The 15,106-nt window shown below is 42.1% G+C and overlaps 1 protein-coding gene across 1 annotated transcript in view; it reads right to left on the reverse strand.

The window, feature by feature from the left end:
- EPAS1 (endothelial PAS domain protein 1) overlaps positions 1-11,493 on the reverse strand; it is a 119,073-nt gene extending 107,580 nt beyond the window's left edge. The window contains exon 1 of the mRNA XM_035321698.1: positions 11,375-11,493. Within this exon, the coding sequence (XP_035177589.1) occupies positions 11,375-11,478 (104 nt within the window). The 5' untranslated portion in view covers positions 11,479-11,493. The remainder of the gene's footprint in view (positions 1-11,374) is intronic.
- Between the last annotated feature and the right edge of the window lie 3,613 nt (positions 11,494-15,106).

Here is a 15,106-nt window from a genome sequence, read left to right on the forward strand (position 1 = left end):
AAGATGTAGGTACATATCCATATCCCAGGGGTAGTAATAACACAGTAAAAACGAATACTGAAGAACTACTATCAGCTAGAACATGATTAAACTTTCTAGTGACCATTAACATCAACTGAGTATAGTTTAATTTTATTTATTTATTTGGGTGCATGTGGCGGAAATAGGAAGGCAAGTTTTGCCACAGCAGATGGTAGCCCCACAGCAGGTATAGGGGAAGAGGGAGGGACAGGCAGTAGAAAGTTATTGTGTGTCAAAAGCCTCAGGAATGAGAGCAAAGGTTTCACATCAGCTATCTCACTTCTGGAAATACTCTACTTCTTTCACCTGTAAGCAGCCTGTCTTCTTTCCCAACTTGAAATCTTTCTGTAAGAATGCACAAGAGCCTGTTTGTTTTCCCCTTGCCCACTCATTTTGAGCAAGGGCAGGTAATCGGTACTCATCAAATTTGAACAGCGCAGTCTTTTGAACAATCAGTCCAGCTGAAAATAGCTGGTAGTGGAGACAGACTTCTTGGACCCATACCTCATTTGAACAAAGTTTATCAAATCTAGGAATTCAAAAGCCTTCACTGTTAGGCTGCTTTTAACATTCCCCATCATGATTAAGAAGACTCCAGCATCCACAAGCAACATCACTACATGATACAGGCAGCTATTAAAGGGCCAGTCAAAGTTAAAGCTGCAGCTCTAGGCAGGGATGAATTTGGATATTCTCACCTCGTCTGTTATTCGTTCACATATCCCAGAGCCGCCGCTAACTTCTGTCTTCTGGATGCAAGCCCACTTCTTCATAAAAATAATTAAAAAATAAAAATCTCACAAAGTAGTGCCTAATTCCCTGGAAGCTCTCCCCTCTGGAGTTAGATATCTAAACAGATTGCCTTTCCATGAAGAAAACAAAAACAAAAGAAAACCACAAGATATTCATGCTCCAAAATAACCAGGGCTCAAGTAGTGCTCTGTTTGGATACATAGACTTTAAGTTTAACCCCTCCTCTTCTGCATGATTTAGAACACAAACACAAACCTACGTTTTCTATCTCTTGGAGGCCCAACAGGCTATCGCACCCTTAAGGCATTCTGGAGCAAATGTTGGTGAAGATTGTGATGAAATGATGCACTGTCTCCAGTACTACATTCCAAAATATTACCTTATTTACTGTAAACATCCATGAACTTCATGCACACGTACTCTTATCTTGCGATTCAAAGGTAGTTGGCTACAGAGACCAACAGAAACTGAACCACAAATACAATATTCTGTGATTTGTTTTTTACTTTCCATCATTTACCAACACAGATCTATACACAGCTGGCAAGCAGTAAGGGATTTTTTTTTATTTTTTTTTTTAACAATTTGTACAAAACTGCAAGTTTGTAGAGTTGCAATACTTTATGCTGCCAAGTCAACAGTAAATAAGGACAGCTGTGTGTAAGCAGCGTGGTATGTTGCCCAATTATATTTTCAATCCACTCTTTAGATATAAGAATGATTAATTCAATCTTTTAAAATATTGTAATTATAACACTGCTTGATCAAGAAGTTGGAAATCCTGGTAAGCGATGTGAAAGCCTCTGCTGTGCACTAAGTCCCATTAAAAGGTTCTGGGAACTACTTTGGATGTCACTGATGATCCCAGACCTCTTGTCAAAAGTCCTCTCTTTCCAAAGACTTCACTGAAAATCAGTAGAACACACTATCTAGCAGGTACTTGAAATAGCTTTTGGTGGATGCTGAGCACCTACCAGTCCTTAAGAGACAAATTATTCCCCACTTGTGAATCTGTCAAGTACATGGTATTTGTATTCCTACCATCAAAGGAAAAAGTCTATCCTTATTGTAGGAAATACCCATTGATGCATGCAATAAGCTAAGCAAAGTACAGACCATGATCTGCATTGTTTATATACCCTGTGGTATATAAACATTTGAGATAATCAGGGCTCTACAGGATGAAGTTTGGTCCTGAAATGGGAAGTACACTTCACCTGAAACAGATGTTCTAGACCCCTTAGAAATAAGCAAGTATAAAAAGAGAGGAAGACAGAGTGCAGGTTTTTTTTTGCTTGCCTTTTTGGGGGGTTTAGGTTGAGGGGTGGAGTGTCCCCTTATGCATCCAAGATGCGCCGTTCTGCAGCAGCCTAAGGCCAAAAAAGGCCAGACACTAATTCTTGCCTGGCTTCAAACCTCCCTGGCTCTGCTTTTGCATCCACCCAGATGCCCAGTCTGATCTGATTCTGGCTACCCCAGCTGAAACTGCAGTGTGCTCCAGGAACTAGCAATACCTAGGACCCCTGTGTACAAGCAGGTAGGCCTGTCCTGAGTGCACTGAATGCACATCAACACAATAAGATAAAAATGCAGCTGCTCAGTCACGGAGTTGAAAATTAGGCTACTTGGTGCAACATCCAGTTTCTGTACAGTCTAGCAGTTACATTTCTTTCCAAGAGAGCAATCCAACCATGTCTGATCCTTTCTTTAGAAATCATGTCATCATACAATTGGGAATGCAAGGGTCAAACTACAGCCTGGTCACATGGTGTTTAGGGAGCTCAAGCAAGAGCCCTGATTTCGCTTCTTGCTCACTACTAATGCAAACAAAAAAAATGCAGGGGTATTAAGTAAGGGGATGGAAGCTACAGGTTCCTGTTCAAGTTACTCAGATAGAGAGTCCTGCTCCCTCTTGTATTTGCAGTAGCAGGATTTGAACAGGCAAAATCTGTCAGAAGACACCCAGGTTGTCTCCTCAGTGGCAGAAGACGCTTGCTTGGCCCCTGCAGCGTATGGATGAGAAGAAGCTGGATCTCATCATTTCTCTGAGTACATTCCCACCTCCAGACTGTGGCAAAATAGATCAGAATGCCTTCCACTTCTCCCATCATAGACCACATCATAAAAGAGAAGAGTGAGCTCGTCTTGTGTATCCTCAGTGGATGACCAACTTTTTTTGCAGCTCTACCTTTAGTTGACCACTGCCTCAACATTGGTAGGCTTACAGACACACCCCTACACTTAACATTTCTTAACAACTAATTCTCTAAGATGATCACGTCTGGCAAGTGTTTGGCCATTCTGAGTCAAATCCTGTGCCCAGTTTTGGTCACCAAAATACCAGGCACAGGTATTTGGATTGCACATGAGAATTACTTGAGGTAGACTCCAGGGAATGCAGGGGCAAAGAATCCAGCAGTCTTCTGAGTACATAACTAGTGAATGATTTTCATTTTCCTCATCTTAAAAAACAAACAGAAAAAGAAAAAAAAAAAGCAATGTATGTATTTAAGTTGTCCTTGTCCTAAAACTAACAGTTATTAAAGAAATCACTCCCTTACCCAGTAGGGCTACATTGCCAAGAGGGCAATGACATTTTGTAACTATAAATAGAACTTTTGCTTTCACATAGATAAAGGTGACCAAATCTCAGTGCTCCTCTGACCACACCTTGATTGCTAATGAGCCTTGACAAGGCAGATCAGTTGCTTCTGCAGCTTGTTCAGGTGATGCATTTTGGTGGCTCTCAAGCACAACACATATTGCCTTGCTGCTGTAATCAGACTCTTACACTGTAATTTGACAGGCACATTTCTCAGCAGCAATTCCAACTTTTGCACCCCCTTCCCCCTTTTCCTCACTCTTACTCATTTGCTCTGCACTCTCATTCACATTATGCCAGCACATTTTCTCATGCGGTTTTACATTCAGCCAAATAACAACTGACTCAGGTTAAAAATAGCCTATCAAAAATATTTAGTTTTAGCATGGGATTATTCATAGCTTGGTCCAACCAGCATAACTCAACTTGGTGCGTACCAGTAAGCGTGTAGAACAGGAACAGAAAGTAAATAGGAGGATAAGAGAGCTATCTATATGAAAGGTGTGTTCAGTCTCCTCCCACAGCTTGCACCTTGCCCTCCATCTATATAGCTGCCACCCAGCCCTGAACTCTATTGTCTTCCTGGTTGGCTTTTCATAGAATATCCCGAGTTGGAAGGGACCCATAAGGATCATCATGTCCAACTCCTCGCACCACACACGTCTACCCAGAAGTTTAGGCCATGTGACTTAGTGCACAGTCCAATTTCTTCTTAAATTCAGACAGGCTTGGTGCAGTGACAACTTCCCTGGGGAGCCTGTTCCAGCGCGCAACCACCCCCTCGGTGAAGAACCTCTTCCTGTTGTCTAGTCTGAACTTCCCCTGCCTCAGCTTCACCCGATTCCTGCAGGTCCTATCGCTGGTGTTTATGGAGAACAGGTCACCCACCTCTCCACTCCCCCTCACAAGAAAGTTGTAGACCACGATGAGGTCCCCCCTCAGCCTCCTCTTCTCCAGGCTGAACAGGCCCAGTGACCTCAGCCGCTCCTCATATGTTTTCCTCTCCAGGCCCTTCACCATCTTCATTGCCCTCCTCTGGACACTCTCCAACAGCTGAATGTCCTTTTTGTTCTGTGGTGCCCAGAACTGCACACAGCCTCAAGGTGAGGCTGCACCAGTGCAGAGTAGAGCAGGACGATCACTTCACTTGCCCTACTAGTGATGCCGTGCTTGATGCACCCCAGGATACGGTTGGCCCTCCTGGCTGCCAGGGCACACTGCATTCAACTTGCTGTCAACCATGACCCCCAGATCCTTCTCTGTGGGGCTGCACTCCAGCGTCTCATCACCCAGTCTGTATGTACTGCCAGGGTTGCCTCATCCCAGGTGCAGGACCTGGCACTTGCTTTTGTTAAACTTCATGTGGCTGGTGATCGCCCAGCTCTCCAACCTGTCCAGATCTCTCTGCAAGGCCTTTCCACCCTCATCTGAGTCCACAACTTGTCCAAATTTGGTGTCATCGGCAGATTTGCTCAGAACACCTTCTAGTCCTACATCCAAATCATTTATAAAAACATTGAAGAGGACTGGCCCTAAAATGGAGCCTTGAGGGACCCCAAAGAGTAGACAGACAAAGAGTAGACATTTGACAAAGAGTAGACATAGACTCTAAGTTCTGGGTCATTAAGCTGTTGGTTATATACATCAAGAGCCCTCTTGCTTCCTGTACATAAGAAAGCAAAGACTGACCATGCTATGAAAACATCTCTGACACCCTCAGAGCACCCTGCTCCAGCACTGATGCTACCCCAGCCCTGCGTGCCCTCCGACACCACTCCAGTCCTCCTCTTCTGCAGGACCACACAAGTGACAATAAAGGTAAACACTACTAAGAGCTCTATACTACCAAACTCGCTCCCTGTTTAACTCAATTATACATTTTTCATTAGTCAAACAATCGACATAGGTGAGGAGAGAGGGATAATTAGGCCCCAGTACAGTAATGCAAGTACATACCTAATCGAAGAGTGCAAGTGATAAAGTGAGGGTTAAAATATGACCAAAAAAAAATTGAAAAGATATTGTTCTTGTAGCTCAAATCATTAGTACAAACTTCATTTGTTATAGGAAGGTTTCACAATGCAAACAAAACCATCCTTGCTCTTAGTCAGAGATACAACCATGTGCCTTGAAATTAAGATTCCAGAAAAAAAATAATCCACCACCAATTGACATAAGACTCATTAAGAGCAGTTTTAATTTTATTCTTTTTTTTTTGTTCTTTCCAGAAATGAAAAGAGAAACTAGGCTGCCTAAAGGAAAAATGAAAGGGTAAGAGAGATAACAGACAGCAAGATTTGAATAAAAGATGAATCGAGGTAATATTTCTCAGTCTGCAGTTTGAGATATTTCAGCAGCTGTCCAAGCAACTAAGAAAAAGACAACCCACTAGCATGTTTCTTCTTGCAACAAAGTTGAACAAATATAGCCAATATTCAAAATGCAGTCTAGCATCTAGTTTGTATTTAAAATGCAATTGTCTGCAGATTTTTCTCCCTTAGGAAATTTGAGAAGCCTCACTTTAGGGAATCAGAGTGTTTTAAATCTTTTTATTCATAAAGAGTTTGAGGACACGGTTATAAAATTCTTCAAGGAATTATTAGTTGCTTCTTCTAGATGTTCAATCTTAAAGACTTACAGTGGTAAGTATATTCAGCAGAGATGTTTCTTGACATTTTGTGAACACCGCCACCTGAGCCACAGCAAGAGTATCCTTTCTTCAAATTAATTTTTTCATGAGTAGCAGAAAACACATGGAGAATTGATTCTATTGTAATATAAAGCACTGTAAGAAAGCAACTGTTTACATGAGCACAGACCAAGAAAAAGACATCCAAGTAGTCTTTCCTTTGGGCTTCTATTCTCACTTTCTTGTTGCATTTTTTGTAAGGAGTTAAACTTGCACAAGATGGAGCAACTCTAATAGTATTTGGTCTATATGACCCTGCTTCTGTAAGCTCTCTGAGATCAAGCTATACAAGTGTAAAACCTCTCTACAGGCTCTAATTTCACAAACACTTTCGAGGCTGGAATAAGCCAGCTATGCTAGTTAGGGAAGTTCTCCCAGCACCGTAAGTCCAGGTCTCCATGCAGCGCATACAAACAAATCCAGCACAGGGCAGAGGCAGCAGGAAATGGCTGGACTTCTCTTCCCCTGCACGGTGCCACTGCAACATACGCCAGCTTAAAAGTGCCTGTGAGACCTCAGTCTCAGCCTCCATTTACAGTGATGTTTGTATTGCTTTAATTAATGCATTCTACCCACTTCTGACTTGAAGGTTCTCTGTAAACCTAGCAGAAGACACTTTCCAGTGACAGCATTTAGCAGCCTCCCCTGCCACACTCCCCATCCTTCTCCTGCAAGAGGTAGTGCTTTCTGGTTGACTCTACCCTGCCTACTAATGCTAACTCCTGCAAACTCCTAATATAGCAGAAGGGCTGGCCTCAACCTGGTGTAAGAGCTGTTCAGAGGGCCTTTCTGTCACTGCCCAGAAAACTGTACAAGTTCTGCAGGTCACTTTGACATGTGGTATCCCACACAGATTTTCACATCTTTTCAAACACCTATACAGGGAAATCACCTCTAGAAAAAAAAAAAAAAAAAAAAAGGGAGCAGTAAAAAACAATATATATATATATACACACACACACAGTGGAGAAAAAAGAATTGACTGAAGCCAACATACTAGCTTCCCTCTGCTTTGCAGCTAATGGCGGCTCAGGACACCATCCACTGCACCACATTAATAGCAAATGTGCTGGTAGCCAAAAATAACCCAAGAGAAGTTGACGATAAGAATGGCTTCATTTATACATGCCACCACAGCCTGTCCCACTCCAAGAAGCATCCCAGGCAATAAGAATAATTTATGTATTCTTTCCACAGGCTCCAGGACAAGGGGCAAAGCCTCCATTGTTCAAGTTAGTACCTGACCACAAGAGACCTCCTATCTCGTTATCAACATTAGGCCAAGTGTTAGTCATCAGCCAAACTCAGTGGTCTTTTCTCCCTTCAGGACAAATTTAACACAGGTCCTACACCTGCTGTGAGGACAACCACAGAAGAACATTAAAAATCTAACTTTCTATCAGAAAGAGAGAAATGTTTGCCATTAAACTAAGGATAAATTATGCACAAATGAAGTTAGACTGAACCTTCATCCATTAACTGTATTTCAATCCTTCAAAGAGGCAGAGAATTGTAATATGTAGTTTTTGCACACGGATAAAATGAATCACAACCCTACACGTGGCACTCATCTCTGTGTCCAAATTCTAAAGCATTCCTTTGCCACTGTGCAAACCTAAAGCACAAAGAAACTTCATTTACAACTCCTTTTTCTGTCCTCTAGTCATCTCCATAGTAGAAAGGGACAAAAATTGGCTGATCTTAAAGTCAGAAGATCCTGTCTCATAGCTTTTGCTCTTCTACTTCTGAAACAACACAAAACACGTTGCCAGTATGCATCAGCCTCTGATCAAGAACTCACTTAATTTACCAAAATTATAGTACATCAGAAGCAGATCAAGAAACAGACAGCATATCAAAAGCAGAGATCAAGGAACAGTTATTGAAACTTAAATATGGTGTTGATATTTTGAGGAATGATTTTGTCTCACTAGCTCCTCTTAGTTTTATTTTTCCTGATAAATACATCAACAAAAGTTACCCAACATCAACCTATACATCAACATAGAGTGAAGTGTAATGGTAGTTTCTTCTGGAAATAAAGTAAGAGACCAATGATTATACTCAGTTTATGCTTAAGTGTAGACTTCACACACCATGATTTTTTAGTACCACATAAGATTCTTACATTGCATATCAGTAAATTTATTTAATTATGGATCAGCAAAGTAGCATGCTTTATTTTTACCATATTCTATTATACCACACAGCTCTCAAAATATAAGGCACCTTGTATCTATTAATGAATGCCAGAAAACTCTTTTTGAGAGGGGGGCAAACTCAGACACAGACTTTGCATTTGAACACAATCTAGCACAAGAGAAGCCTGACTGAAATTTTCATCAGCTACTACAAGAAATAGTTCAGTTACAAATAACCCTGAACTCCCATATTCACTACATCAGAAAACTACTGGAAACCCTGAGTGCTTACATACACTATGTAACTGGTAGCAGGGAAATGCACACCTCACATATCAGAGGTCTTACAAAGGAAAAGTAAATTCTCCCAACACCTTTGAAAGTTAAGTCATATTTCACAACAAGGGACCAATTTTACCAACCTCTTCACTAAGTACGCACAAAGGCAAATGACATTGTCCTTCCCACCCTTTAAACTTACCCCTTACAACGCCACCTCAGAAATCAGCTTCACCGCTTGCTATGCTACCTGTATTTCTCCAACAGCAGCCCTGCAAACCCATCTCAAGAGAAGAACAAAAGCACATCTTCAGACATAACTGTGGGACATGCTCAAGGCCTGCTATGGCCACCCCGGCTCTCATCAGCCCCAGGTGCTGGTGCCAGCCTTTGCACAGCTGCTGCTCTTTATGTCCCGGCCAGCTCCACATCACTACTGGCTGGGACATAATGAGCAGAGTTAAATGGCCTACACCTGTGATGGGAGCAAGGCTTCATCCCCTCCCAACATGTTTCTCCAGACATGTTTAGAGGCAAAAACCTCCCAAATTCACACATAGCAGAAGGTAGTTAAAGCTGCTGCCAAAGCCTTCCAAACATGAATGAGAAGGTTGAGTAATGTCATCTCCATGTGGAGAACGGAGTCCGTGAGTTGGACTCAATGAGCTTTCTGGGTCCCTTCCAATGTGGGGCATTCTATGAATAGCTACCAGTAATTAAAAACACTATGGGGACCATAGCCAACTCTCAATAGGCAAAAACCTTTACATATGTAAAGGTTGAATGAGTAAATCATTTAGTCATTGTTTGTAAAACAAGGAACACAACTTTTCCTAAGGGAGGTGGTTGGGGCATAGACTGGAGAGAACAATATGTCCGGGTGATATGGTAAGCAGGGCATCTGGGGGGAAAATGAAATGTTCAGCAAGGGGAAAGGAAATGCAAGCTCTCTGGTATTTTTTTTCTCTGAAAACTCTTCACAGTGCAACTCCCCTCTCCTGTTGTATCTTTATCTCATTGAAAGATCAGCCCTACTCTGCCATCATCTGATTCCCTTGCCAATTCTTTAACTTCTTCCCAGACTACCTCTTACACAAAGAATCAGCTCTTGCTTTGCAAGCACCACCTTTGATGTCTCTCAGCTCTCTGCTCAAAACTCCCATTCTGTACCATGCACACCAAGCACCGCACTGTGCTCACAGCTGTGACTGCAGCTATTGATTTCCAATCTACCTTTTCAAATACAGCTTTTTCATTCCTTCCTCTAGTTCTCTCATCTACCTCTTCACTCTTCATCTTAGATTAGAAATGTACTTTAGGGCAAGAACTAGTTAACTATCATCACTTTAGTTAACTATCATGTTAACTAAAAATGTAGACCCCCAGACAGTGGGATCCTGAGCTGCTTGGAAATATGTCTATCATCTGAGAAAACATGTTAATATTTCAAGTGGACAGTGTTATGTTGTTGCCCATCAATCATATCTGGGCTTGTTACAGTTTTTCAAATGGGAAGTATGAGTCAAATTCAGCAGAGATGTAAAGATTATTCTTCAGAAACAGGTTAGTCATTGAACAGCCATTACAGTCTTAAAGTTTTCACCAGCATGGCATTCTGTGGGTGGAAACATCATGGAAACTTCATGCACAGGGCAGAGAGAAAGCCAGGAGAGAAAAAACACATGACATAGAAAATTAACTTGAGACTTTTCCAGAGTGGATCAATCTGTGGGCATTGCATAGACAGAATGGAGGTGCCTGGCCTACAGAAAGACGGGTAGATTGCAGTTCATATAAATGCAGATCCTTTACTGTCTTTGCACATTTAGCACACTACTTCAGAAAGAGAAAGATGTGGCATCTGAAAATGCTTGCTGCACTGTCAGACCCTGGAAGGCACTTACACAGATTGCTGAGTAGAAACTCTGAATCACTGCAAAGCAGTCAAACTGATGCTCACTTTGCCACTCCTAATTATCATTGCATAACACACAAAAGAAAGGGATGACAATACATGTTTTTGAAAACATATCACCATAGCAGATGTCAGCCCTTCTTTTCCATTGTGCTTATGCCTATTGTACACCCAACAATGAAATCATCTGTCACTTCAGCTATCCTCAGGAAAGAGAGTTGTATATATTCACACTGACATGTCAAGCAACAAGTAAATTTGATGGATATCAGCAACATTAAAACTTACAATAAGAGAAAAAACTGTGCACTTCTACACCATTGTAAAAAAAATCCTTACTTTTTATAGCTTTAAAATTTCTATTGGCTGAAAGAAAACACAGGAAGGGGAAAATAAAGGCTGGGGGAAAGGGGAGATAGCATAACTAGCAGCACACTGTGGAGAAGACACATGATTAAATCCTAGCTAGATATCTCCAAGTGCTGCAGGCCAAATAACACTGTTAAGGGCCTCCCATGTTCAAAAAACACAGCTCTTAGGTCTCTAGTAAACACACAGCTCCTCTACTGTTCCCAGCACAGGAATATCACCAATACTCCAAATACTGGCCCTGCTGGTGACCTGCACCTGTGCAGCAAGTGTGCACTGGTTCTCACCCTACCCCAGGCTCCCTCCGCCTTGTAGCAGGAGAGAACGACTCATACGCTCCAGGGGGGGCAAGGCAGGGCAGGGCGAAACAACAAGAGGCTCCAGCCACGCAGAGGTCAGAGGAAGCAGCTGCTGGGCTCTCACCAGCAGCACAAACTGGCAGAGGGAATAGCACGCATCACCCCACGCCATCAGGAAAAGAGCCACTGGTCACCTAAAAACAATAGTGCCAGGGGTCTTCAACTTCTCCCAGGCCAGGAGCAAGAGATTAGTGTTTTCTTCATTGAGCAGTCTCAAGAGGAAAGGAGAGGTAGCAGAGCACTGACCTTATTTCAGAAGTTGTGGGGAAAAGCAGATGAAAAGGTCCCCCTTCTAATGAGCTCAGCAGCTTCCCTGAGGGCCCTGGGGCAAATTCACAGTACAAATGCATTAGGACTTGGAGCAATTATATTTGTGACTTCCTGGTCTCAAAGTCATAAGTCTGAGAATCACCTGGGCTGATTTACTCCTGTTAAACCCCTAGCAGGAAACTTAATCTGGTGTGCTCTTTATTGCTCTCTGTGTGATGCACAGTGCTATCACAGAACAAATTCCCCACAGTGTGGTCTTTCATTGGTAATTGCGAGATCAATATGGATTTCTTAATTTAGAGATAAGTTTTCAAGGCCAATTCATCTGCCTTTTTCCACTGTGAAACTCAAATACATTTCTCATTGCTGATGAATAGCAGAGGACTGATCAGTCACAACAGCTACCGACAAAACCACAAGCATTTGGGGTAATTTTTTCCCCCTGCATACAGAGATCTACTTTGAAAAAGATTTCAAAGAGTCAATTAGTGTTTGGTCATTGGGCATCTGCGATAGAAGATGACTAAGTGAATCAGTAGTTCCTTTCACTTATAATCACTCATTGTGGGTATTGGATAGCAGTTGGACAAAAGTGTATGGCTACTTTTATTGCACATGGAAACTAGCTTTCAAAGCAAACTGAGGGACAAATGTGGCTGCCCAGAACACCCATTAGCCTCCCGATCAAATCTCTCTTTGATATCCAAAGTGGTACGTTCCTGCAGCACATGCTAATGACTGCAATACCATGAAAACTGGCTGGCTCACATGCAGGATTGTAATTTTGGTAAATCTGTTTCCTTTAAAATGCTTACTTTTTTCAGTGAGGGGAGAAAGGGGTTGTGGGAAAGAAAAAGGGAGTGAGGTAGTAAAGCAGGGCTGAATGCCAGCATTTTCTTTCAGTCAGTGTTTGTACCTATTAAAACATTTTGCCAAATCAAAGAGATGAATTACTTCACTGTTTCTGGAGTCTGATGCAACCCTTTTCACTCACTCAGGCTGCAGTCAGCTGGAATCATTTTGCAGCCTGGGAGAGCTGTGATTTACAGTCTGGGGGATATGAATTCAGCTGTTGGATCACAAGTTTTGGAACTTTCAAAGCACAACATTGGACGTCTGTTCTTTCAGGATGTGTTCTGGCAGATGGCAGTAGCTGAGGAAATCCACCCAGCCTTCTACCTCCATTAAATATTGGCTGCTGGGTAACTAGTGCTCTGTGCTCATATATAGTTGGTAGTATTATCATTGTTTTGTTCTCCTATAATGAAACAATTTCCTTGCTGCTCCTGCTGTGAATGACACTGAATGAATTGTATTATCTTAACCAAAGTCACAGCAGGCACTAGGTCAATGGGTAAAACTGTCCAATGTAGGAGGGAATCTCACTCAACAGCTCAATCTCCAGCTGTTGTTGTGAAATGAAGGAAAAAAATAATAGAAAGATGGGGAAGAAACAAAATTAGGTTGAAAGAAAAGTAAATTAATAATATAAGTGGGAAAATAGCCAGAAATAGTCCAAACTCAAAGCAACACACAAGACAGAAATTTCCACATTACTGAGGAGAATGGGCTGCAAATAGCTTAAAATTTTTGCAGGGATCTTTGAGATACGGAATTTCACATAGTCTATGCTTCCACTCCAGGGAATTTGAGAACTCTCTTTCCTCTTGAGACCTTAGACTGCTGTGCACCTTACAGGCTAGTCTCTCAATTCATTTGCTTCAAATGTTTGGATCTCCGATCATCTTGCTAGCCAAGGCTGTAGCTGAGCTGTGAGCTCATGGATTGGAAAGAGATGGCAAATCCCCATCCCTCTCTGTGGAAAGCACAGAAACAAAGACAAATTTCAGCAAAGCAGCTGCTAGCCCACCAACATTTTTGGTGAAATACTAAACACAATGAGCTCTTTGAAAATTGCTGCAGAGGTACTAACTGATGACCTATGGTGTTAGACTGGTGTCTCTATCTTGGAGAGAAAGTCCAAGAATGCCTTCCTGTAAAACAAACAAACAGACAAACAAAACCTGTACTAAAGTTTCATCAGCCCTGTAATTTACTACTTTCCACACCGAGCAAGTAGGAGAGTGGGTGCTGACCTGCACCATTTTGGCAAGAACTCAGGAGGTCTTCAGGGGTCTGTTAAGTGTGGAAGGAGTGTGTTCCTCTGTTCACATGGCACCTAGCACAGCTCTGGATTCTGTCCCAAGCGTGAGGCTACCAAGAGTATGCTAGTCATACCCAGTTGAGTGATGTTCCTGACATCTGAGTGGGAAGAGTGGCTGGCTGCTCTTCAGCCCTGGAGGCGTTGTAAATTGCTTGCCTAAGGACAAGACATTCCTGACTGGAATCACTGGTGTTTCTTCTCTCACTTGTGCTAGGTTGGCCTTGTTAACATTTGTATTTTATCTTAATTCCCTATTGAATATTTCCCCTGAAAACGGTGGGCTTTCTTGTTAAGTATTTTTTTTTTCTAAATCCAACTTTCAATAACTTAATTTTATATCATTTGAATCTCTGCATTTGAATCACTATCGTTTCAGCAACTGCATCCCCTAATTCAGGACGCCAGCACCAGACCATCACGGGTTCCAAGACAGGGCAACACCCCACTGATTCACCAACATGGTTTCCAGCAGCACAGGATTGCCCTTTAGTCATTTCTTTTCATTACAGTGATGTCCCATGAACCTGCTAAGATAAGAAGGGATAAGGTGACCTGAGATGAACTGCCCACCTCCCACCACTCCAAAGATCAGTCTTTCCTCTTTCTTCTACCCATTCTATGACTTCGCCACTTGCCTTTAATGGTCTTGCATGCACCCAACCCTTTGATGAACTAATTCAACCTCCTAAAATGTCAGAAAGCTGACACGCAGTTGACACACACACACACACACACAAAGTTAGCAGTTGACTATCAGGTTAGCAAACTGGGTTGTCTCAAAAAAAGGTCAAGCAATTGCCAGAGCCAGCACAAAGCAAGCAGTGCAAACAGGAAGCTCCAAGAGGCAGGAAGGGAGACTGCCCTCATCATGCAGCGGCATGTGGTTAATAGTCTCCACACATTGTAAATAAGAGAGTGGATACTGACCTACAGCACTTCCCATAAGAGCGTTTCAGGGAACTGATAAGAACAGAGGAGGAATGGAGTACCACACCTAGCACACTTGAGTCCCAGCTCACAGTGCCCACAAAGCCAGGATCACATGGATGAGAGCAGGGGGAGGTGGGCAGGATCACCCCTCTCAGCCACCAGGAGCTGACAGGTTGGCTTCAATATCTCAAAATACTACACCCGAGAAGACCTTCTGAGATTAAAGAAGAAAGTACTGCTTTTGTCAGCTTGTCTACTAGTAACATTATATTATCTCTCTTTTCTGAATAATTGAGCAAATAAAAAGTAGAAGTTGGAATGTCGAGATATTAAAGTGTGCTCTGAATACATATTTGCTTTACCATAATTTTTATTCTAGATTGAAGAGTTATCTTCTATATTCTAGACTGAAGTGATATTAGATAGATCTCATTTTGTTGGATTGTTTGTTTTGTTGTCTTTGATGTATGAAAAAGCTTTTCTTGCATTGCTGAATGAACAGAAAGGGCAATGCAGAAAAAAAATCAGTGTCCATTTGGAGCAGTATCACAATGGCAGTAAAGCAAATGGGCTAATAGCTGTAGACTGGCGTTGTAATTCTTTACCTTATGATC

Source organism: Oxyura jamaicensis, chromosome 3, assembly GCF_011077185.1.
Source record: "Oxyura jamaicensis isolate SHBP4307 breed ruddy duck chromosome 3, BPBGC_Ojam_1.0, whole genome shotgun sequence".
Lineage (NCBI taxonomy): Eukaryota > Metazoa > Chordata > Aves > Anseriformes > Anatidae > Oxyura > Oxyura jamaicensis.